General features: G+C 48.8%; 1 protein-coding gene across 1 annotated transcript; it reads right to left on the bottom strand.

The window, feature by feature from the left end:
* Positions 1 to 8: 8 nt before the first annotated feature.
* On the bottom strand, positions 9 to 24,946 carry TMEM201 (transmembrane protein 201). The gene is made up of 12 exons (XM_088066707.1): positions 24,895 to 24,946; positions 23,898 to 24,423; positions 18,881 to 19,001; positions 17,983 to 18,177; positions 16,376 to 16,552; positions 15,430 to 15,809; positions 14,862 to 15,065; positions 6,433 to 6,650; positions 6,038 to 6,109; positions 4,935 to 5,240; positions 4,666 to 4,797; positions 9 to 4,238 (listed from the first exon to the last, which is right to left on the bottom strand). Exons 1-12 carry the CDS (start codon positions 24,944 to 24,946, stop codon positions 4,141 to 4,143), a joined length of 2,481 nt encoding a protein of 826 aa, XP_087922833.1. The 3' UTR covers positions 9 to 4,140.
* Positions 24,947 to 25,837: the final 891 nt, after the last annotated feature.

Below are 25,837 nucleotides of genomic sequence, written 5' to 3'. Positions count from 1 at the left end.
CACTAAGGTGAAAACTTATCCGGTTTTATTTTTTAAAGAAAAATATTCCTCTTTAAACACAAAGCATGAACTAAAAACCTCCGAGGAACAGCTTCTCCTTCCTTGGAGCATGTTTAACTAAACTGTACAGTGATAGAGCTCCCCAAAGAAGTACACACGTAACATACAGTCTTTCTTTCACAGGAAATAAGGTTTAGGACTTGAAATTGTCCTCCTCACCCTCTCTAGATACCCATTCAATCCAAAAATACTCTGTACCTTACTCCCACACCAGAACACAGTGATGATAATTTCTGGATGCAACGTATATTTAAGAAGAAAGAAAAAAAAGTATGGGCCAAATTGGCCCATCCTAGGCTTTTAACAAATCTTTGTGAGAGAGGTTAAGACCATCGTTATTTCCAGGAATGGTGCTTGGAAGAAAAAAATATAGCAGCATCCACAGGCAACAGAAGCCCTTCAGTCCAGCTGCCCTGTCACAAGGAACCCAGCCAGGTCAGCAGTGTTTTACAGATGTTCCCAGCACCCAGGAAGAGGGAGTGGGAATCAAACATTCACAGGCCTGATCTGCTGCTTGAACAAATAGCCTAAAATTCAGTGAATCTGGCCTACATATGCCAGCAGTAAGGATATTTCCCCGCACAGTGACCAATTTAATGTCTATGTTTTTATGTAAAAAGATATGATAAACTTCAGAAACCAGAAAGTCGTTCTACCCACTCCCTCTATCCCATCAAATAGATATGTGCATAATATCTGTCACATCTGCCAAACTTCCCAGACTGCAGAACTGGAACCAGACTCCAAAATACAAATTCTTTTTAATTCAGAACAGCAAAATCATCTAAAGTATCTGCAAGGTCTCAGAACATGTCTAACAAGCCCATATCTAAAGAAGAAGTACCTGGACATTTTCAATGGAAAGTAGGAAATGGAAAAGGTGTGGAAATAAAGCTCATTTATATTCCACCTAATCATTAATTGTTGGTATTATTAAGTCATGTTCAAATCTTTATCAGGCCATTTTGTAAAGATCTTTTCCACTCCATACACTCCAACAGTTTTTACAGTAGGAAAAATATTAGAAAAATAAAATCTCCCCCCTGAACAACACTGTATGAAGATCAGCATCATCAGTCTCAGAGATTTTTACAGGGGGACCAGATAAACTTCTGCTTACTCCAGACCAGCTCTGTACAGAAAAGAGCAGCAAGATAGACACAGTATCTACGAGCTAGATTAAGGCCAACAATATAAACACAAACATGGGCTCAGATCTTCTGAAATGAAGAAACCTTCCAAATGTTTTTGTGTATCAGCAGGCACACACACACACACACACACACACACACACACACACGCTCGTGTATTCCTCAAACAAAGGCTTCACAACCGTGAGAGCACCACGGGAGAGTTCTAGCACCAGAATGAAAAACTTCCCTCTTCAGTAATAAAACCCAAAGTCTCTCTATTACTTTGGACAAGGTCACCAAACCCCTTCCAGGAACAGTCTGAGTGAGCAGCCACAGAAGTGCAGTGACAGGTTACACAGCGTTCCTGCTCTGGAATGCGGGTGGGAAGAGATGCTGCAGCTCCTGGGTTGCTGGAGAGGAGGACAAGGTTGGTATTGCAATGAGGAGGACAAGGTTGGTATTGCAATGAGGAGGACAAGGTTGGTATTGCAATGAGGAGGACAAGGTTGGTATTGCAATGAGGAGGACAAGGTTGGTATTGCAATCTGGTTGAGTGTGGTGGTGAAACTCAGCGCAGGCTGGGAGGTGGAAGTGGGAGGTTTGCATACATGAAGTCACAGTGCACATCTGCTGGGTGATAAAGACAAGCAAAGCCACAGCATCTTCTGGCAGCTCGTCTCTGCAGGAGGCCTCTAGGGAGGACAAGGATCCGTGAATGGGATGTCACACGCTGCACCAGAACATCATGGAACCCAGGGAGCAGAGGTTTAAAGAGAAGCTTGGCAGTTGCTCTGCCATCATCCTGCCTGTACACATGCTCGGGTGAGCGTGCAAAGTCTATAAAAGGGACAAAAATCTCTTTACAACAGGTTATGGGTCCGGTTTGGCTACAAGGAACTATTCATGCAAGATACAACAGAATTCATCAGCAGTCTGCAGCACATCTTTCTGCTGCAGGTCTCTCCTGGCCCTGGGCCCTTGTCCAGGAGGTGCTGCCCTTCACAGCCCTGCAGCAGCTCTCTGAGGAGGCCAAAGGAGAGGCAGAGTCAGGAGCGACCTTTCTTCAGCCCCTCGGATCAGCACGTGTGAGTGCAGCTCTGGCAGGGACCAGTCTCACCCTCAGGGAGGGTGGGAGCAGCAGCTGGAAGTGGCAGCTGAAACCATGCAGGGAGACTTGGCAAACACAGACACTCAGTTTTTCAGTGCTCGAATCAGCAGCAGGAAAGCCCCATTTAAGCTGTCACATGCACGCCGATTAGACTCTGGCTAGGGCTCCGGGGTAGGAACTCAATTAAAACACACAAGAAGAAAATGAAGTGACTCTCAGGGTCAGAGCAGACAGTGGTCAGCAGCAGATACACTTTGTTCTGTGCACATGCAAGAACACACGAGAGGGAACAGCAGCAAACTGAAAGGGAGGGAAAGACACAGCACCGATTTTGGATGCAAACACAGGGCAGTGGGGTGGGGGAGTGAAATTTGAGGTAAAGGAGCCCAAAGGAAGAGACAACAGAAAAACTCTTAATAGATCCAAGTCCTGCTTCAGGAAATACACAGCTAATGCCAGTCAACTCTCTTCTCACCAGGTATTTTTGACACACTGGTAAATCTCTCTGCACTTGGCTTTTGGGAACCAAAACAACATCAGGATTTCTATTTTTTCCCCTAAGATGCACTAAATGATTCTGAGTGTTCAGCACAATACTCTAAATGGCCCCTGAATTCTAAGCAATGCTGAAGACTCACCCAAAAGCAGAAATACCCAAATTACAAACTGCTTTTGAAAATCTACTACTTTCCTTGGGCTGGAAAAGAAGAATCTACCCAGAAGGCTGAATTGTCAAGAAGCAGGTTTGGCACTTCTCACTGAGAGCACCTGGGAATTTCACTAAACAAGAAATATCTGTAACAGCTACTTAGCAAATCCCAGCATCAAAATGAGGTGTCAGGTTTCTGGATAGATGTATACAATCAGACAGCTCCTCACCCACCTCTAACAGAACAGATTTGTGCGATTTACAGCAAGAACAGGCTCTGCCACTCACTGCTTCAGTGAAAACTCCAGCAGAGCTGTGAGCTGAAGCCCTTTGACTATGGTGCAAATCACACCGGGGTCCTTTCTTTTCACCCACTTCAGAGTAACACAGTTGATGCCTCCTGGGCAAAGCAAGGCATGGGCTTCCAGGTTCTGATGTAGGCAGCACAGGGTGTCTGTCGGGGCTGAGCTCCCCTGCAGCCAGAGCTGGCTGGACACAGCTACACTCAGCAGCCGAGAGCCAGCGTGGCCAGAATGGAGCTGGGGAAAGTGGCCTCAGGGCCAGGCCCAGCTGGAAGCACAAGGACATCTAAGATGCAAGAACATGACAGAGCAGCCAAGGTCACCCATGTGCTTAGGCAAGCTTAAGGCAACTAAAGAAAGTTCACTGACAATTTAGAGAAGAATGCCAAAGAGAAGAGAGAAGAGGAACCACTGAGCCGAGGCTGGGGATGCTGTTACAGTAGCCAAAGCCCAGCACCAGCTACTAAGCCATCCCTCTTCTTCAGCTCATTTGTTCTAACTCTCCCCATTTTACCAGCACCATCAGCACGAGGTCAATATGTCAGAAAGAGCTGGGGGTAGGTTCCTAAAAACACAGCTCACACATTTTCAGGCTCGTGTCTCAGGTCAGTTCTTTTGAAAGAAAGCGTGTGAGCTGTTGGGCTGCCTCCTGCTTTGAACTGGAGCTGGGAATTCTGCCTGCCATCTCCAGGGACAATCCTGGGATATTTTCTACCTGGAAGTGATGGCAGCAGCTGCCCAGATTCCTTTTCATGCCAGTTGAGTGTACAGTAGGTTTTTAAAAAACAGCATGCACCCGTGGCATGGCCATTGGCCATGGAGCCATGGTTGAGTTCTTGTCTCCTCAGGACCAGGTGGAACCAGAGAGAAAGGGAGTGCTGGCACAAATCAGCGCAGGCTCCTGTAGACGTAGGCTGAGGTGAAGACAGCGTTGAGAGTCAGGCTCACGGCCAGCAAGCCCCGGAGAGCAGAGGTGCCAAAGCGACCTTGGCAGAAGAGGAAAACACAGAGAAAAGAAGGGAACAGTAGAAAGAGATATTAAAGAACTGGTAAGTAAATGTCAACATATGTTGTGCTGTTTCTCTCTGTCCAGTGTTTCAGCGCAAGCAGAAATTGCTGAAGCACTTTTGCTGTCAGGAGTGACTCCACTCCTCTCTTTTGGCTCTATTTTCACCTCATCTCATCTCATCTCATCTCATCACATCACATCACATCACATCACATCACATCACATCACATCACATCACATCTCATGCTCTTGCCACCTGTATCCCCACCCCTCTTCTTCTGTCTCTGTTTAGCACTTTGTCAGCATTCTTCAGAAAGTCCAAAGAACAGGAACAGCTTTGTTAAGATCTTAGAATAGCAGGCAGAAGGTCCATTTTACAACTACTTACTTGGACTTGCACTCACCTTTCCAACCTGCCAAATCTTCCCCTTTGGTAGTTGTGTCCACCACACAGGTAGATGAGTGTGATGAGTGATCCTCCTTTTTGATGGAATTATCACTGCAAATACTCCCCCCTTCCACAGCAGATCTCATATCTGCAAGGAGAAAAAGACAGGAAACTTCACCAGCCGGGCCTCTCCTGAAGGTTTCCCATCTATTGTGGCCTGGATGTTGCAGGGCTGTGTTTGCAACACGAACTCCCTGCAGGGAATGGCCAGCACTGACAGCGTACCGGGCGCTCCCCGCTCCGCGAGGTTCCTCCTGGGCAAGCCGGGCAGCTCAGGGGCAGAGGCATTGCTGTCGGAGTGGGTTTGCTCCTCGGAGCCGCTCGGGGTGAGCAGGGCCTCGTTCTGTGCCGGGAACAGCAGCAGCTTCTGTCCCTGGAGGTTGAGGCGGGCAGGGCTGATGAGCGGCCGGCGCAAGCGCAGCGACCCCGAGCTGGAGGCCACCGAGCCCGAGGCCACCGAGCCGGCCACCGACGGTGCCGGGGACGGGATGCGGGAGGGGACAGCGCTGCCGGACAGCAGGGACAAGGGATCTGCAATGGAAACACCCCACAGACACAAGCACAGGGTTAACATCCCACTAAAACACGCACAGCTCTCTTTAACAGTACTGCCAGAAGAAGGAGTGCGAGTTGTAAATGGCCACAATGTATCTTGTACTAAAATGATTTATTTATTTGAGTCCCCACACTGCAAAACAGAGAAATTCCACGAGTACTTTAGTACACTCGGGAATGACTCAGGAATCAGGTTATTAGGAGCTTTCTCTTTGCTCAGCTGTGTCCATCCAGGAGAGCTGCACAATCCATTTTGCAGGTGAATGAACTGTGCTGGCACATCCTTCAGAGCTGCTGAGGAAGTGCACCGGGATGCAGGAGGTTTGCACTGGCCCAGGGTGCGAGTGCCTCTGCAGCAACACAAAGGGCCCAGGGACCCATCTGGGGCAGAAGGACAACAGACAGGGCAGCAGACAGGAGCAGCCAAACTGCCAGTGCTGCACTCTGCTGGGAAAGCTACACAAGAGCTGCCCTGGAAACAGCTCCAGTCTCCTGTCCAAGCAGGACAACTCAGCTCTCATCAGCAAAGGGCTCCTTATTTTGTGTCACTGATGTCACCATGACCTCTCCCAGGGAGAATATCCAACACACACAGCACCTGATTTTAATGCCATCCCACTTCTAGCTGGGACTCTCCCTGCAGCATTTCTAGCAGCAAAATGGACATTTTCACTGAAATGCGAGAAGAAAGGAAAGAATCCAGCCAGACCATGTGTTTCACTCAGTGCAAATCCTGCAGACTGTTGCTCTGGAAGGCCTAGAGCGGTCAGTACCTGATGCAGGGGACTCCTTGGACTGGGATGACAGTGAGGCCGGTCGGCTTCCACTGAACAAGTAGCCAGAATCTAAAAGCAAAAATGAAACAATCTGAACCCAGTTTGCTCAGCTGCTGCCAAACCCCAAATCCAAATGCTGCATATTCCTCTGTGCCACAGGAGCAGCCATCCCTGAACAGGACCATAACGTGTTGATCCAGTGCCATTCCCTCTGGAACAGCTCCTGCACTCACCTGGATCCCTCCCAGCCCATCTCCTCCTGCAGCCTTCCCTCTGGAGCACTCACCTGGATCCCTCCCAGCCCATCTCCTCCTGCAGCCTTCCCTCTGGAGCACTCACCTGGATCCCTCCCAGCCCATCTCCTCCTGCAGCCTTCCCTCTGGAGCACTCACCTGCCCGGGCCAGCGAGGGGATGGTGCCCAGCGAGAGCGCCCTGTTGAGACGGCCGGGAAGGGAGGATGAGGAAGTTCTGTGTGGGGACCTGAAGAGCTGCTGGTTTGTCAGGTGGAGGATGCTGGGTGGTGTTGGGACAAACAGAGACGTAGCAGGTGAAGGGAAGGCCGTGCCAGGGCTGCTGGGAAAGACAGTAATGGAGTCCCCAGAGAGGTACCTGCAAAAGACACACACGACAGACACTTAGCAAGGAGAAATCCCAGCAGCTGCCTCTCTCCTTGTGCTTGCAGGAACGCTTGTTACCAGGTTTGGACTAACTTTTCAGTGCAGGAATATTGAAGAGTTTATGGGAATGCTCCTGCACTTTGGGAAAAGAAACTGCTCAACCTTGCTTGAATTATTGTGCACCTGTCCCACAATACAGGGTGGAAAAGAGGGTGGAACAGTTTAGGAATTCCAGTGAAAATACCTTGGATGAGAAAATTACCCAGAGAATGCTTTATGAAGTCCATACAGGAATTTTGTATTATTTTTAACAATTGAATGAAAATACATGGAATAAAGTATAGAATATGAACCAGAATCTCTGAATGTTCTTCTGTAAGATTTTTTAGTTAGAAGCAGGTAATAGAACTGTCAGATAAATTATGATGAAGAACTGAGTATGAAGTGCATATGTTTTTAAACGGATATATCTGACTCTGCAGACACAATTTGGCAGATACAATATTTGAAGGCTCAATCTCACTTCTGATGGAAACAGAGACAGATGAGAGCAGCAACATGGTTACATGGCTTTTCCTCTGTCAGAGGAAAGCCAGGGATAAATCAGAGGGTGAAGAAAATCTCAGCCTTGCACTGGGAGGATTTGTGCCCATGTCACTCTGTCCTGGAGATTAAAGAGGTGGTGCAGCAATATTATGCAGTGCTAACTCTAGAGTTAAGATTACAATTTAAAGTATTTTATAAACTACTTATCTGCTACTAGGAGGCAGCCATCACCAATCCTGACCAGCTTAATGAGGCTGAACACGTGAGTCCAGCAGGGTCCTGGAGCAGGAAAGGCCTCTAACAGCAGCCAGGGATGTATCTTGCAGCAGCCCAACCTCTCCAGGCTGCAGAGGACCTGTGAAGGGGGTCCTGCTTTGCACCCATGGGGAGTCCTTTAGAACACCCCCACACACAGATGGATGTGCCCAGCTCAGCTTTGTAAGAGGAAATGAATGGCAAAGGGAATTAGAAGTGCAGCTCAGGACTGATATGAATCATAGGAGAAAGAGTGATACCTACCCCTCACTGTGCCATAGCTGTGGAGGGCCAGATCAGAGCTTCACCTGTGAGCAACATGGCTCTTTTGTCCTAACTTTGCACCTTCTGTGTCTTTGGGCTGAAGGATCCAACTTTACACAGCTCCTTGCTGCAGCAGAAAACACCTTAACTGGTTTATTGGCTTTTGGAAGTCTTTAATTTAATGGGCTGGAAGATATTAGTCATTTATCAGTCCTGGGACTGTAACTGTTTTGGATCAGGCTTCCAATGGCTCTACAGCCCCAATGCTCAACCTCACCAAGTTAGTGCAGCCAGATCCTCAGGGCAGTGAAGAATCATTTGTCTTAAACCATCCAGAAAAGGAATTTTCCTGATTAGCAAAGAGGAGCTGAAGAATTTTAAGTATAGCTATTAATGCCTTAGGACTGAATTCTGACCAAAGTATGTCTTAAACATTGATCTGTTCTGAACACATTCCTGCTAAGTGTGCAAAATCTTGCTCCTGTTCTCTGCACTCTTTAGTGTTTCCCACTGCCATGTCAAGAGGGCTTGATGCTGCTAAAAGCTCCCATGGGAATGTGCTTCATGCCTGAGAATGGGCAGCTGAACTACAACTTCTTCCAGAAACAAAATCAAAAAGGTGAGGAGATCAAGATGATCATAAGGCAGGAAGCAACTGCATCACAGCCCTGGGATGGAGCAGTGCAGCTGTGTGTTTGCTCCAAGCCATTTGTCACGTGGCAATAGTGGCTCTGGCTACAGTAAAAAAAATAACATAAAAAAAAGAAGGGAAAAAAAAAAGGCTCTGGAGTCAGTTTGTGGAAATAGTCAAGGCCCGGAAGCCGTTTATTTCAGCACTTGATATTGTGAACATCAAAAATCGGGTATCTTAATTAGTGTTTACAATGATCACAATGTTACTAGACAGTTGGGCACAACTCTGCTACACAGATACTTTAAAAATAAATAAATAGAAGGTTAAAGAAGGGATATTACATGGAATGGGACTGTACACGGTCCTGAAGAAACACCTCCTGCCAGGAGAGCCTTCCCTCCTCTGTCCCAACAGCTCCCTGTCATCCACAGACACCACCATCCGTGTGTGCCTTTTTAATTCACATTTACCAGAGGTGCTGCATCATCCCTGGGACAGAGAGAGGCATGGGAGGGCACGGGGCAGGCCAGGCTGCAGATGGACCCCTTTGTCTATCAGGTAATTCAGCCCATGAAGGAAGAAGGTGAGATGCAGTCCCAGGCAGGCAGCCTGGGGGATGTGCCCAGGTTTGTCTGCCCTGGGCAGCTGGGGAGCCACGTGTCAGCCAGGGGGTGAAATGTTTCCTTCTCTGGACATAATGTCCCCTCAGAAGTGAGCTACCCCTGTGCAGCAGGGCACCCCTGTCCTGAGCAGGGGGTGCACAACAGGCCCCCATCACCCCAGAACTGCTGGGGAGCAGCACGCTGTCTGCCCTGCCCCTGCTCTGCTGCACCTCCTCACCCAGGGCCACAGCCTGTGCCTCCCATCACATCCACAGAACCAGGAGCAAAGAGCAGTATGGGGATAAGAACAGGCACAGGGACAAGGGACAGTAATGCTGAAATGGGCACAGCTCACAGACACATTCCTATTTTGATATGTGCCTTAGAAAGCTTCAGCTGCCGAGGGTAAGAATTCTTGTCCCTTGCCTGTTGTCCTGCCTTGGATGAAAAGGGAGAGTTGAATTTGAGCTGCCACGTCCTGCACTGAGACCTTTTAGAGCACAGATGCTTGGCGTCTTTTGCCTTTCCCCCTAGCTGGTGGCACAAAGTGAGGAGGTGTGTGTATATGCACATCCTATGCCTACACAAATCCAGACTCGCTGGCATGCCAAAAATGTTCAGGGAACCTCTTCCTGCCTGTGCACTCCAGAGCTTTGGTCCCAAACGAGGCTTTACAGGGGATGACTTCAGGACTGGGTACTGTCCCTTTCCCTGGAGAGCACCTGCCAGGGCTCAGAAAGCCAAGTGTACTTGCAGGTGACAGCACATCTGGAGGGAACTGGCAGTTGTATGTGACAGCACACAATTTCAACAGCATCTCTGAAAACCAAAGCAAAGCCATTTACCACAGCTCCCTCCAACTTTCATGAGTGCAGTCAGTCTGGAGCAATTATCTGGCTATTAATTATATTAATTTTTATAAAAGCATAAATACTTTGTCCACATTACATCAATACATATTTCCTATAGTATCTAAGCATGAATATTAGCATCACATAATTCCAGCACACTTGAAAAATATTCATAAAGCCAAAATAATAAGCCACTACACCATTTTTATATTCCCACATGTTCTCACCCCTTGACACACCCAAGCTCACTAGGGCATGCAAAGCATGGATGTAGGAAAGGAGGAGTTAAGAGAAAGGAAAGAAGTGGATATAAATACAGCGTATTCAGAATGGTAGAGGGCACAAAGGCGTCACTTTGCATGCACTGATGTCACTGAGGGCCTCAGGAAGAAGAGAAGCAGCAGCAGCAGAGATGCTGACTTGGCTGCTACCTCTGGGTTCTCCCTCACCCCCCTGTAGAGTCTGCAGAGTTGCTCAGAAGTGTTAGCCCAGGTGTCCTCTTGTGCCCTGCCACACTCAGTGCTGGCACAGGAAGGACAGAAGCCTGGCAGACGCACGGACGCTGCTGTTCCATGCTGCAGCCACCAGGCAAAGCAACACAGTGTTGTCCCAAATCTTGTCTAGGGAAAGGCACTTAATGAACCCCCACTGGCCCCTTTATAAATCTGGCTGTGCTGGGCAGGGTACAAGATTTTAAGTTGGAAGATCAGCCACGACACTGAGGGCCAGGGTCAGGCACTTGGGGATGGAGCAGGTTTGATTTCAAGTGACACAAACCCACTAACAATCCCTCAGCACCTCAGCTCTCTTCTGCTGTTACCATCCTCTGGTCCAGACACATGGTTAGTATAAAAAGCAGCACCTCAAATTAGGGGCCTTTGGGCTAAAACCCTCTGATACTGTTAAGATGTTTGCATGCTCTGGCCTGCATGGCTGAGAGAATCCTCAGGCAACAAAACTGCACCTGGAGACCAAAGGTTACCACGTGTTCCTCTGTGGCCTGAAGTAAGAGCCCAGCTAAGGGAAAACAAGAAGCTCGAAGCACTGACCAAGTGGTTCTGGATGATTTTGTGTCAGCTGTGGTTGGTAGCTACCAAGCCTTTGTTAGCTCTTATCCCCCGCAGCAGAAGGAAATGTGTCACAGAAAATAGCACCTCAGCTGCACAGGACAGGACCACTGTGCACCAAAACACACATTTTCTCCTGCTGGACTCACTGTGGGGCGAGCAAACATGCAGTTAGACAGTGCACCTCAGATATCTACGTCTAGAGGACACAGATGATATATCTAAGTGCTGAGTGAAAAATGCAAAGCACCTTCCATACAGAGCCTATGGCATGGCAGTGTCTAGAACAGCCTATTTGGCTTTGAAATCAGGTGTGGCAAGAACAGTCTCAGCAAAGGCAGTAGTGGTTTGACTATTTTTTTTCCACAGTCAACAGCAGAATACTGCTAACTTATCTGCAGGGCTCATTGTCTGAGACACAAATGGTACAGATTGAATGCTACAGTTTATAAATCAGAACACCTCTGGACAAAACCCACCCTTCTCCTCCTTTCTTCCCTTATCCCAAAAGATCCACCATCCTCAACCCTCAGCAAAAGCATGAGAGACAAGGAGAAAGAAAGGAGGCCGTCAGCATCAGAGTCTCTAAACCACCAAAAACCCAATTGCTGCGAGGTTGGTTTTGAGGCTCTGAGGTTTTTGTTGTTTTTAGAAGCAGCAGCAGCATGCTGAGGCACTGAGAAGTGGGGAAAATAAGCTGACACCTGAGCAAAAACAAAAGCTTCTTTGGCATTAAATGAACCCCACTTCAACATGTACTTCGTTATTCTGTTTCACCTTTGAAATTTTCCCAAATACAAGCATGAAAGTTCTTCAGTTATAAGTTGTGAACAAAGCACCAGAGATCAGTTGTAGAGCTTGGCCATAAAGCAAAGTAGCTTTCTGATGTTCTGACATATAAATTAGTGCAACTAGTAAATATACTTCATTTGTATTAATCTGCATAAAGCGAAGACACAGATGTCACTTGCAGTTAACATATCTCCCACATTAAAGGACTTTACTCAGTATTGATTTGCACTTGCTGTGCAAACAGAGCTACAATATTCCTTAACAGGATTATTCAGGCTTCACAGTGTAAATCCTCTCCTTCCCATGGTTCTACCAAGTGCCTGTTCCCAACATTTAGTGTGCATCCTCCCCAGCCCATCCCAGCACTGCACAGGGGAAAAAGATAATAAGAGAAAGGAACAGGCATGGTAAACCAATGTAACATTCAAGAGCAAAAACACCACAAAAGGTGCCCGACTCCAAGGAGCCTGAGGATGAGTCAAGTTTAAATAGAAAGCAAAAACCAAAGTGCTCCTAAAAAGGGAGGAAAACAGCCACTTAGAGGAGACAGGAGATGAAAAGAAATGGGACACAGTGAAACTTAACGCAGCCTTGACTTTCAGCTCCTGAAAATAAAACAGCTGAAGAGGCTGCCAGCCATCTTTAGAAGCTGCCACTGAGAGTTTCCTTACCACTGGGCAATAAAATTTGGACAGATTCATTCCATTCTTATTAATAAAAGGATATTGCTGACAGAAATCAGGCATGACATTACCATGACCATTCCCACTGAGTTTGTCAGCTTCTCATACCCCTCCTTTGAGCCTTCTCAATATATCCTTCAGATATGAGATTCCTCCCATCCCTTGGGCACATTTCACAGGAGAACAGCGAGAGGAACTTTCAATCCAAATTATACAGGCAAGTGCAGAAGACAGTCACAGGTAAGTCTTTCCTTACATGTACTTTATGAGGAAAATTTGGAAGTCCTGAAGCAGGAGGAAAGGTAGGAATTAAAAAAAAAAGCCCAGATGCCTTGTTTCACCTAGTGGCCATAACAGCTCAAGGTTTCCCATGCCTGTGAGCTGGAAGACAAATGTTCTGGGTCAGGACTGATAAATAATGGGAATGTGGAAGATGGAACCAGACTTGGCAGGTGCTGGATTCCTCTTGTGGGTAAGTAAGTAAACAACCCTCAGCATCACTCACAAGCACCAGAATGGAGCCAGGTTCTGTTAGCTTGTAGTATCTGTTAGGTATGTGTTAGATATTACAGTTATCTGAAGGCACCAGTAAAGGGCTCCAAAGGAGAGCCCAGGTGGGCAGCAGGTCTGTGTGGCCATTCCCTTGCTAAGTCACAGCACACAGCAGGAGCTGCACCTTCCCATGACTCAGCCTGGCTTATTGTTAACGAATTTCAGAGCTTTTGGCAGTGCTACTTTTATGCTTTCACAATGAACACCAGTTTGAGGAACAGTAAGCATGAACAGCTAGGAAATCGCTTTTGTTTCCTTTAGAAAAGCTCCTCTAATTTCACCAGCATCTGCAGCACCCGGCAGTGTCTGCATTTTTCAGCAGGAGTTGCAGATACTTCACAGTGAGAGCTCCATTCTGACTATTTTATAGTTTATACTGGAAGATGACTAGATCCAATTAACTTATATCAGACTATTAGGGTGGTGAGTTCCACTGTGCTATTCTGAACAGAAGAAAATAACAGATCTTCTGTAAAAGTGCTATTTCCTCTTGAAAGACCAAAATCCATATCAGAAACTCAGTGGAGTGCCTTTCAAACAGCTGTGCAGGATAATCAGACTGCTTATCCTAAGAGGCCCCAACAAGTTAATCCTAAAAAACCCAAACAGCTGGAAGTTCCTTCCTCCCCACAGAACAATACCCAGGCACTCCAGCATTCAGCAGAGGAGTCCCAGGCACTCAACTCCAAGTCACAATTTCCAGACTCTTTTTTTCAGCAGTATTAGCACAATGCCAGACTACAAAAGGAACCCCTGCAAGTAACCCCCAAAAAAAATCCATCTCTGTTGCCATGCAGTGCCACAGCAGAGCTCCCAGCCCTTCCTACAGCACACCCTTCCAGTCTGTGATCTCAGCAATAAACACTGACTGAGTGGTACAATGAAAGCTGACCAGGTATCACAGCATGAGGCTGTCAGACCCATACTTCTCTTTCTAAGGCTACAGGAGTGGAGGAACATAGGAACATTTTTATCCAGTTGTGCTTATACACAGATGTTGCTCGGGGAGCAGGTAGGTATAAAAAACCCAAAGAAAACTGGCACTGAAAGCAACCACTGGTAGATCTGAAAATTTAACCTCAAACAGCTGAATTGTTTCAGGTATTAAGATACCCTGAGCTACATGACTTTTTAAAGCACCTTTTTGAATAAATTACTGAAGTTTCAGTCAAAAGGACTTAAGGACACTTCTCCATTTAAAACAGGAGCCAGGAGAAGGGCAGAGCGAGACAGGATGCAGGTAAGTGATGCTACACAGTGGAAAGCAAGAAGAACCAAGTAATGGGCTCTGTGTGGTCCCCTCCTCGCGTGCCTGGGTACCACAGCACGTGTTAACAAGGACTCCAAATCCAGAGGCAAGTTCCCATCAGTTCCAAGTTAAAATGACCAGCACCATTAGGAAAGTGAAGGTGGCCCAGGCCCCGATGTGGATCAGGGCAGAGGGTTCCTCTGTGAGTGGCTAAGGATGGAGAGGCAGTGAGAAGAACCAGGAGGACAGGAGGAGCCAGAATCTCTTTGGCTGGAGGAGCAGAATGGGGAGGAAGTTGCATTTATGGAGCAGGTTGTGAGGCAGCTGCTGGAAGAAGTGACTTTGGGGAAGCTGGATATTTGTACTGCTGACGTAGGATGCAGGAGGAAGGGAGAATGGAGGCAGCTCGAGTAGCTTCCATGGCTAGCAGTGGAAATGCTCCGAGCAGCTAGCACAGTGGTAAGCAAGGATGAGAAAAAAATTATATATACATATATATATATATATACACAGACACACATATATATACGTGTATATATAAATATGTATGCATTAAAAAAAAGGAAGAAGAGATCTTCACTGCTTATCTAACTTTAAAAAAGAGAAACAGAGGAAGGGAAAATAACAAGAGGAGAGAGAAGCACCAGTCGCAAGGAGTTCACAAGGCTTTTTTGCTCCTTCCCCCAGCGTCACTGCTCTGGCTCTGACCTTCGGGGCCGGAATCTCCGCTGGCCCGTTGCCTTGCGCGTGGCCACGGCTGCGGTGAAGCCCACCAGGCAGCACAGGGACGTGGTGCTGAACTTGGCCGTGTCCAGCCAGCTGGGCGTGTCCGTCTTCAGGTACCGCTCGGCCAGATGCAGGCTCATCACCACCAGCCACAGCACCGAGGCAAACGCATCGATCCGCCGGAGCCTGCGACGGGACAAGGAACCAAACAAGAGTTCAAACACCGCTCAACACCTCGGTCCTGGGGAGAGACGGGGAAGGTGGGGAGGGTGCCCAGACTGGGCAGGTTCTGTACTGCCTCTGACTACAGCACATCATGTGCAGCCCTGCCCGCTGCTGGGCAAGCATCTGAGCAGATCACTTCCATTTTCTACTAGGACCGCACAGGCAACGTTTCATTCACAGTAATTCGAGCTTAAATTGAATGAAACAAGGCATGCAGCACTGCATGTGCCGTTCTGGAGAACGTTTACCCCAGGATCACCGAGACAACACGGGACTAGCCAGCTGCCCCTAGAGCAGTTTGGAGCAAGAAGCCGAGCTCACCCACCTGATGCGCCCAGCCAGGAACATGGCCAGCAGGCAGGTGAAGAGCCCCAGCACGGCCACTGCCATCTGGTGATTCTTGCCGTAGGCCCACGCCGCGCTCAGGTTCTCCAGCAGGTGCTGTGGGAGCAGGTGGAGCAGCTCCTGCCAGCCCTGCCCCGAGCTGGCACTGCCCCTGCCCCCGGCACTGCCCGCGCCGGTCCTGTTCCACAGGGGGCCAGAGGGGACAGGAGCAGGGACAGCTGTGCTGAGGGAGAAGGGGTCGCCTGACCCGTACAAGGCCATCAGAACCAGGAAGGCGCAGCTGAGGAAGGCCAGGAACCGCAGAAGTATCACCTGAGCTGGTGTGGTGATGCAAATGGAAGAGGAGGATGAACACAGATTCTGCAGAGGAAGGGAGAAACACCTTGTCAGAAGCTCAATGAACTGCAGCAAGGTTTTGAAATGGTGCTGTATGAAACATCTCCAGACTGGACTGTTCTGCTCTGTACTGGGCTGATACCACATGGGATTATTGCACACTTGCGAGGAGCAATGGCAGAGACACGAGCAGAGGCCAAGGACAGGCAGGGCAGTGAAACAAGGAGCAAGTCATAATTCCATTCCCACTGTTATTTTTTTCTTTTTTCCCCCTCCTACTCTGTAATTTCCTGCACTACACTCATAAATAGGCTCCCCTATCTTCCTTTCTCTGCCTGTCCCATTATTTTCCTTCCACTGTATTATTAGATTAGACTTACCTTCTGGTAACTGTGCTGAATGACACCAGCGAGAGGAAAACCTCAAACTAACATTAGAAGCATCTGTGGCAACTCTCCTGCACTCTTCTAAACTGCTGCCACACACCCAAGCTCCCAGGGCTAGAGAGCCCCAGGCTGCTGCCTCCCTTTCCCAGGTGCAGTGGCACAGATCTCCTCCCTGTCCCTGCCCTCCCCAGGTGTCCCCAGTACCTGGCTGTAGCTGTTGTCCGTCTCCCGGCGCCTGAAGTGGTGGCTGAGCAGCAGCGCCCGCAGCTGCCGGTTCTGGTGTTTGATGTAATACTCCACAGCAGCCTGGCACGGGCGGCACAGCTTGTAGGTCTGCTCCAGGTGGTGCTTGTACACCTCAATCTCCTCGTCGTACTTGCCCTGGTGAGAGAACAGCAGGGGAAAAGCAGGTGAGAAGTGCAGGTGCAGCTGTCGCGTTTGCTCCTGACAGGAGGGTGAAGCACGGCTCCAGCCTCACAGGGACAGCTCCCTGAAAACAGGCCTGGACAGCGACCGCAGGCCAGGCACACAGCCAGCCTCACACAGAGCTGACCCAGCCTCCATGTCCCAGAAGAGAAGGCAGAAAAGAGCCTTGGAGAAGAATGATGTGGCCCAACATCAGGATGCTGAATTTCCGTGCCCGATTTTGCTGTCTTTGTTGAGATCTTATGATTTCCACATAGGTGAAACAAGTAACTAGAATTGTTCTTTCTCTCCTCAAATGAGGGGATACAAAATACCTGTTCCTCCTTCACTCCAGGCTCATCCCTCTCTGGGACAGCCAGCCCTGCTGTGCAAGGCCCCTGCTGTCACTGACACCCTTATCCAAGCATGCTGGATAACACAATCCCAGCTTTCTCAGCTGGCTCAGGCACTGCAGTTCACTGAATGCCTAAAAAGGGGCCAAAGGCTGGCAGTACTTGAGCAACTGGATAGGTCTGGCAAAAGGCAGGGACTAGAAATAAAGCTGAGAAAAGGGCACCAGCCAAAGATATTCTCATTAAGCGTAATCAAACTTCAATCTGTTCTCTGAGAGTCATTCTGGTTAAACTCATTATAATCACACAAAGCAGACTGGATTAGGCAAGCCAGAGGACAGACACATCACACTACAGCACAGACTAACCCCAAGGCTTGACCATGGCTGAAGGCAAAGGAGTGCAGCACTAAATTCTCTGCACAAAACTTTAGGGAGCCATAAAACTGTGAAGGAAAAACCCCACTATCCCATCCTCCATGCATATTAAGTTATGGGAAGGCCAAGAAGTTGCTCAGCAGGAAATCCTGTTGCTGTAACTGCAAAATCCCTCTGCCCTCCTAGGCACAGATGCCTAACCAGGGAAATCATGTGGCTTCACAGGATTCCTCTCCCACTTCACTTGTAAATGTAGAGCAGCACAGCCAGGGCCTCAGGAAAACAAAATCTATTAAGGCTTCATGTTAACTAGTGGGCTGTTGTGCCTCTCAGGTCCCATAAACTCAGACACAGAAGTACTGGAGTTGTAAGATGATCTCAGAAATGTCTCGGGTTCAAGCTTTAATTTCCAGTACTCTAGAACAGGGGAGCATTCCAGCTTTGCAGTAGACTTAGGTAAATTTGCAACATTATTCACTGAACTTCTCTGCACTGGAATGCCACACAGTGCTTCTGAAGACTGTGGGAGAATCACCCCACAGCACACTGAAAAACTGCTCTCTCTCCTGCCTGCTAGGCTGCAGCATGGAATAACGGAGCAGGAATAGCAGATGCATGGATGGGAATACCTTGGACAAACATTCTCCAGTGATGGCAGTCCCTAACGAACACTCACCTCCTCCCTTGGTGAGAATGAAGCCAGCTGTTTGATTTTCATGGTTTGATGGTTGTTGCATTTCTTGCAGAGCAGAATTTGGCTGCTCACCCACTGCTGTGGTTTGGCAGGGTCACAGAAAGTTGGAGTGCCCGACACAACGTGGTTAAGGTGTTCCATGTACTGGGCAGGGATGGGCTTGTTGTAGTCTCCATTCTGACAAAAAGCAGGGAGAGAAGCAAACATTCAGTCATGAAATCAAAGCTAGGTTGACAGCAAGATTCCCTAAACTCTGTCAGCAGCTCTACATTTCAATAGCATTCACCTCTGTAACAAAATAAATAAGTAAAAAAAGAGACAAAATGCTTCAAATCTTCCCCCATCTCCACTGTCCTGCACACCTGTCACAAGTAGCTGCTGATGTTGGACATCAGCTTAAGGTAGGTTTTGCTATTTAACAGAATACAAAACCAGAGAATTGTTCCATACAGTAAAAAAAAAAAGTATTTTTAAAGAGATATGTCAAAGCCACTTTTTCCCTTTAATGCAAGAGAGGGAAATTTGTCTCCATCTCTCTAGTCAGCACACCCCAGTGCAGTGGATTCTTTCTCCAAGCAGAGGTGCTGAGCTCAGCACAGAGCTGCCAGCTGTCCAACATCTGGCCATGCCCCTCGGTGTTGCTGCAGTGCCCTGACCAAGGCTCAGGCCCCAGGTCCCCCTGTACCTCCTGGAACCCCTGTACCCCCAGGTACCTCCTGGAACCCCTGTACCTCCTGGAACCCCTGTACCCCCAGGTACCTCCTGGAACCCCTGTACCCCCAGGTACCTCCTGGAACCCCTGTACCCCCAGGTACCTCCTGGAACCCCTGTACCCCCAGGTACCTCCTGGAACCCCAGGTACCTCCTGGAACCCCTGTACCTCCTGGAAGCCGTTGTACTGCTCGCAGTTGGGGCAGTCCCAGCAGTTGCGGTTCCCGTAGGGCACCACCGTGTCCTGATTGCAGAACCAGCAGTTCACTGTCACATGTGTGGGCTTCTTCCTGCGGTGAGAGGAGAGCTCTCAGGCAGGAGCACTGAGCTCAGCTGCTGGAGAGCAAAGCAATGGCTTTCACACGGTGAAATGCAGGAAAACAGGCAACCTTCCCATTCCGTGTGCTTAATGACGTGACTCGGAATTGTCATTTTAGCAATGGAAAGACGGAATGCTAAAGCAGAAATAATTCTGCCTGACAATCATACCTCTGTTCTAGTACCATGGACATACCAGAACTTTAGTAACAACCGTGATTTACCCACTCCGCTGTTTTTCAGGGGCGTATTTGGGGTGCGAGTCCTCTCCATAATCAGCAGTGCTAGTCTAAGAGCAGGTGTAGTAGAATTGATGCTTAATACACAGGATTTCAGGAAAAGGAAGACAGGATCCACAAGAGCTGCCTGTGATGATGCTCAGAAACCCAGGAAATGGGCTCATGGTTACAGTTCTGTCTGCCCTGTTTGGCAGGAAATTTTTTCAAGGACAAGGGCACATCACATTATCCTGAGGTTCCAACACTGTAAACAGCTGTTTATTCACAACTTCAGGTACTAAAGGAACTGAGGAATCACCATTTCATCTTCTGCTTTCATGCACTAGAACTGAAGGGATAAAGACTAATGACCTTGATCCATGAGCCCCTTGTTTTCTGAAGCAATCCTGTTAAAGCAGCAGCCAGTACAGACAAACAGCTGCAACGTGGCCCCACCACAACAGGTTGTGACAGATGTTTGAGCAAAGAACTTTAGCAGCCCGACCCCTGAGCCTGCCTGCTAGAGAAGCTCTGCATTTGTCTCAAAACTCAGTGCAATCCCCAGGAGGAGCCTCCTGGCAGGTCAAGGCACCACAGCCCAGCTGTCTGGGTTTATCAGAACCGGTCCCAGTCACACTTCCAAGGGAGGGCAGCTGCTCAGGACTCGCTATGGCAGCTATGGAGACAGATGGACCCAGCTGCCACCAGCCCAGCTCCACCAGGGAACTCATCTGTGAGGCTCCACTGCAGCAGGAGAGAGGAGCAGGGGAGCAGCCAACAGGAGACAAGGTGCTCCCAGCTGAGAGCAACCTCCCCCAGCTCTAGGAAATGTTCTCTGCTGCTGAAACATCTCAAAGCTGCAGAAATGTTGTCTGGCACCCTGCAACCAAACAGCCAGACATCTCTCAGCCATCACCTCAGTAGCTGGATCTCCACAATAAACATTTTTCCCATTCCCATTTCCATAGACTGTGCCTTGAAACTCAATTCATAAAATATCAAACCCTCAAGCAATGTCTGAGCCTCCTGTTTAGGCACTAACAATGAGGATATATTTGAAATGAAGCACTGAAAAAGTCAGAATGTACAGAGGATTCCCTGCCAGATGCTGAAAGAAAATGGCTGGAGCTACTAGGATGACAGATTCTCATCTCAAAATAGATGCAAACACCCACACCCCTCTTAAAATGAATATTCCCTGCTCAACTTTCTTCACTGCCAAGGGGGCTCAACTGATCTGAGTTAAAAATATCACTGCTAAAACTAACAGGCAAAAAAAACCAAACCAAACCAGCCCAGAGTTTAAAGCAGACAAATCTAGGTTGATAGTCTGAGTTCTCCATGAGCTGTCCAAAAGCCAAGCACATGTCAGAACAGCCAGATGAAGGATGGACAGCAACACCTGCTGTATTAGTCCAATCTCACTATCACAGGTGCAAAAGCCGTGCAAATATAACAAGTAGGCTTCAACCACTAATAATACTAATACTACTAATAATAATAATACTAATAAAACCAGTAATACTTCCTTCTGTGAACCTATAATCTGTTGCCACAGAAATAGGTTAAAAAAATCCCAAATTTCCAATGTAGTGGATGCAAAAAGATGAACAAGGGGAGAAAAAAGTTGTTTAGGCAAGAACATGTAGGTAGCGTGCTAATTTTCTAGTAATTGGGCAGGACTGAAAAACCAGAAAACAAGTTCTGCATTTGGAAAGACTCTCAAATACAGATGTAACTACTTTGGAGCTATATTTACCTTGACTGAATTCAGGCAGCAGCTGAGGGCAGTGAGCTAAAGCACACGCTGCTTCTAAAGTCAGATCCTGGTATGAGACTGACATCACAAAATTGAGCCTTTACCATGTGCTCAATCCCTTGCAAATCAAAAGGCAAATCATCCCTGAGGAGTTTATAATCTACCACTGTAGATCAGAACCAGCTTCACTGGACAGAAAATCTCCCTGCAAACCAAAACCTGAGCAACAAGAAGTGATTGAGTTACTTGCAGCACAGAGAGGTTCCATGCACAGCTGACTTGCTGTGCTAACTCCCCGTGTAACCTGCACACCCAATCAAGCTCAGAAAATATTTCCAGGCTCAAACAAATTGTTTTGCAGGTAGAAAAGATTTGCTTAAGACAAAATTGAGGGTAAAATACCTGCAGTAAACTCAGTTATGACATCAACACCTAAATGTCTGACATTGCTCAAATAATATGACAAAACGTTCCTTTGTGAGAAGCTGCTGGATTCCTTCATTTTGCTCACAAAAATCAGGCTGCAGCTCTGCAGGTCCCACTGATAAATACTGGTTAGCAACTACTTTGTGTCTGTCATGTCACACAAGGAGAAACTTAGGCTCCTTCCAACTCCCAGCACTCTTCACTACTCCTCATTCATACACACACTGAAGGTCATGCTGAAGTCCATGCTTCTAATGGATTGCCAGAACAACAGTCTACCTTGATAAGTGCTGGCAATTTTAAACTGGATTTGTAAATATTTTTATTTACATCTACTCCCCACCCTCTTTACTACTAAGTCAGAAGAGGAAGATGTTTACTTTTCTGTAGTCTTGAAAGAAACCACTGGTGGATGTGCAGCTCTTCACTGGGTTACCAAGGATTAGAAGAAAAACCCAATTCTCCATTAAAGGTATTTAAAGCAGCAGTCTTCATTCTGGGACAACTGGATTACAAAGCCATTATTCAAATGGCTATGCCAGCAAATCTGAACAAAAAGTACATGGGGAAGAGGAGCTGTTTTGCACAGATCAGTTTTGATCAAACCACATCTGGCGGCAGCTGGACAGACCAAGTGCTGGCACGGCACTGTTGGCACACCTGGGTTAGGAGCTCAGCTCCCTGGCAGGGAAACTCGTGGGTGGCACAGAACAGCTGCCAAACTCCAGGTGCCCATCACCTGACAGTAAAGGGGTCTGTCAGGGAACACCCAAGGTTAAACCCCATTTTCCAGTTCAAGAAAAACACATCACAGCTGCCCAGAGTGTGAACTATAATAGAGATGCATTTGCTCAGAACTAGCAGCTATATAGACAAGACTTAGCCACAAGACTAAATTTCTAGTACAGTGATGTAAGTTAGAATGCAGCCTGTCCCCTCCTGAGAGCCAAACTTGGTGTCCTCTCAACCAGGAAAAAGGTGCCCAGTGGACTTAGGCAGGGACACACACCCAGTGATAACCACCCCAGGTTCTGTTCATATCTGGACACCAAATCTTTCACCTTCTTGATACACAAAAAGCAAAGGCAGCATCATATCTATGTCTGACATCACGTCTGTGTCCCTTATTAAGCTGTCCTCCTTGACAACTATGGCAGATCCATTCAACTAAGGCAAGAAATTTGAACAAGAAATTTGGAACTATCAGAATACTACTGAGAAACACAAGCATGTAGCCTCAAAGAATTATCAAGACCACCTGAAAGAATTTACTGGCAGTCTTCAAGGACTTGGGAAGAAATGCTTTCCATTCCAGAGACCTTTTGGTGAACTTGAGCAAAACAAATCCAATCTCCTCCCTCAAAAGGCATGTTAGCCTCAACTGGGTCAAAGAAATCTTGCCTGCTTCACTGGGATTGCTTTAGGCCACTTGGATTTCTTGGCTACCCTAAATATGTCATAGAAATGCCAAGTCCTGTATATAGGCTAATGTCCCACTGATCATTGATATGGTTAAATAAAGAGAAAGTGCTTTAGAGCCAACCTTAGGCATCATATTGAGGATGTAGGAATATGCTTCTCTTACAAAGCGTAAACTTGAAGTAAACCTTAACACAGGGAGCCCTTGGGACTGGCTTGTCTCCAATAGAAGCACTTAATAGATGAGCAGACTGCAAAGTCAAATGCTGCTACAAAGACTGAAATGCCTTATATTCCACACATCCCTACATTCCTTTCATGATCTGCTAGACTAGAATCTGTCAAATTCAGCTTTTCTCCCTTTATGAGATCTGAATCATGACATCTGTCCTGATGCTTTTCAAGCCTTGTTTTCAATTGCTCTGAATTTGTTCTAAGGTCAGGAACGTTCTGTACAATTAAGAAACAAGTAACCAAAGAATTTTGGTCCCTAATCAATAATTTTGACTTGTATAGAATCTCCCCAAGTTCCAGCTCTGTGCTAACAGCGTTGTTATTTTAGAGACCCGTTCCCCAGCAATCCTTCCCTCACCCCACATCAACCAGCCAAAGGAGCAGGATCTTCTCTTCCCCTGCCTCGAAGACGCCAGGAAACAAGCGGGGCAGCCCGCGATGGCCCGGGGAGTCCCCGGGCAGCGATGGGAGCACTCACGGCTCGCAGGCTGCCCAGGCCGGCACACAAAAGCCATTCCCGGGCCACGGAAGAACGCGTCCCGCCATTCCCCCACCCGATCCTGGCGCCGAGCAGGAGGGGCCGAGCCCCCCACAGCCGCCTGGGGCCGGACCCGGGCCCTGCCGGGGCTCTCCCGGAGCTGCTCCCACAGCCGCGGGCCGGCCGGGCCCGGGCCCCGCGTGGAGCCTTCCCGCCGCCGCGGGCCGCATCCCGCCACGGCCCTGCCTCCCTGCCTCCCTCCCTCCTTCCTTCCTTCCTTCCCTCGCTCCGTCCCTCCCTGGCTGCCTCCCCGTCCCCGCGGCCCCGGCCGTACCTCCGCGCGATGCGGTAGAGCAGCAGCCCCGCGGCCGCGGCGCAGGCGGTGACGCCCAGCCCGGCTCCGTCCCTGCCGGAGCGGCCGCGCTGGCCCGGGGGTGGCGGCGCCGCTTTGTAGGGGCGCGCCCGCCCCCGGCCCGCCCCTCGGCCCGCGGGGGCGGTGCGTGACTCACGGCGGGGCCGGAGTCGTGCGGCGGGGCCGCCGTGAGTCAGCGCCGCAAAGGCCGAGATCGTGGCGGCGGGGGCGGCCCGGGCCCGGCGCGGCCCCGGCGTGCGGGGGCGGCCCGGGGAGGTCGTGCCTGGCCCGCCGTGCCTGGCCCGGGGAGGTCGTGCCTGGCCCGCCGTGCCTGGCCCGGGGAGGTCGTGCCTGGCCCGCCGTGCCTGGCCCGGCGCCCGGCGCACGCAGCTCACAACGGGGACACCGCTGCTCCTGGGATCGGACGCGGCGCTTTCTGTGTGACAACAGGGACGGGCCCCGGTGAAGGGCGGCCGCCGCAGGCCGGCACTGCACAGAATATCCTGAGCTGGAAGGGACAACCCAACCCCTGGCCCTGCACAGACACCCCAAAATCCCGGCCTGGGCATCCCTGGCAGCGCTGCCCAGACGCTCCTGGAGCTGCGGCAGCCTCGGGGCCGTGCCCGTTCCCTGGGGAGCCTGGGCAGTGGCAGCAGCCTCGGGGGAGAACCTGACACCCCACGCAACCCTCCCCTGACACAAATGCATGGCCTTCCCTCGGGCCTGCCGCTCCCAGAGCCAGCAGAGCTCCGTGTCTGCCCCTCTGCCCTCAGGGGATGCTGCAGCCCCGGCTGCGGCCCTCGGCCCCCTCAGCCCCAGCTCGGAACGGAAAAGGCTCCAAAGCCCGCAGCAGATCCAGCCCCGGCAGCACGAACACGCTGGAAACGAGCGGGCTCTACAGAGAACTGGCACTCGGCAGGAGCTGTCCCCCAGAAAGGAAAGTATTTATTTATTTATTCTGTGATCCCTCAGCACACACAGCTGGCAGCTGCTGGTCTCACAGAACTGGAAACAACTGCTGGTCTGACCATCGTGCTGTGCTTTTACGTGAAAGGAAGAGGTTGAGATCTCTGCAAAATAGGAGACCGACCCAGCCTCAAAGTGTGTAGCTGTTTTTGTGATTAAAACAAAAGAAAAACTTCTCAGCACAATAAAGTTGCTTAAAATTCAGGAGTTCCAAGTTATGTCAGTATCATGTTTTTAAAAAGGCATAAAGGGAAAAGCTCTTCATAGATAAATATTTGTGCTGGGAGTTACCAGTACCTTTAAGCTTAACTATGGTTGGGCTCTTCACTGTTCCATTTCCATCTGCGCAGATTTAACCATGAAAATTAATTATGTGGAGCAACAGTGAATGTTTCATCTTAAGAAATTTAAAAGGCACATAATTTTTCCATCTCTCTTCCATTGTTTAGTGCAGCTACTTAGGGATTGTATTATGAGACCAAATGATAGGGAAAGAAGGAACAACCCACCCAGTCATTTGGCACACCAGGCCCTCCTGGACTCGTGCTGCAGAGCTGGTCTGTTTTTCCTACACAAGTCCCTCCCTTCCTATCAGCTCTATCTGTACTATCAGTCCAACCAGAAGTGCATTGTTTAAAATTTAGTTTCCTCCTTAAAGGAGCTAATGAGGAATTTCTGCAAAGGGCACAATGTCAGTACAAGCTTGGAACACAATTTCCAGCAAACGCAGATATTTTGAGGGCTATCAAGGCAACCACAGATATCTAAAGGGAGGCAGTCAGTCTTACAGTGTAAGGACTTGGGAAATCCTTCCAAAACTAAATTAACCAACACGAGTAGCTCATAACATTGCAGCAACAGTATGTGTGTAATTTCCATTTAACTGTTAATTTATGACTGGAAACGGGCACAGTCCTGGTAAAGTTCATGGAATCTCTGTGGACACTTCAGATGGC

Source organism: Pseudopodoces humilis, chromosome 24 (genome assembly GCF_049639895.1).
Source record: "Pseudopodoces humilis isolate 2021_Gansu_Grassland_sample_001 chromosome 24, ASM4963989v1, whole genome shotgun sequence".
Classification (NCBI taxonomy): Eukaryota; Metazoa; Chordata; class Aves; order Passeriformes; family Paridae; genus Pseudopodoces; species Pseudopodoces humilis.
The sequence above is the reverse complement of the archived record's forward strand: the minus strand, read 5'-3'. Positions and strand labels throughout refer to the sequence as shown.

Excerpts from the sequence above, each read along its gene's own strand:
- TMEM201 (XM_088066707.1), bottom strand. The coding sequence starts at position 24,946 with ATGGTCAGACCAGCAGTTGTTTCCAGTTCTGTGAGACCAGCAGCTGCC. Across the intron at positions 15,810-16,375 it reads CGGACAACAGCTACAGCCAG|AATCTGTGTTCATCCTCCTC; the intron begins GTACTGGGGACA and ends CTTCCTCTGCAG. Across the intron at positions 4,239-4,665 it reads AGATTTGGCAGGTTGGAAAG|GTCGCTTTGGCACCTCTGCT; the intron begins GTGAGTGCAAGT and ends TCTTCTGCCAAG.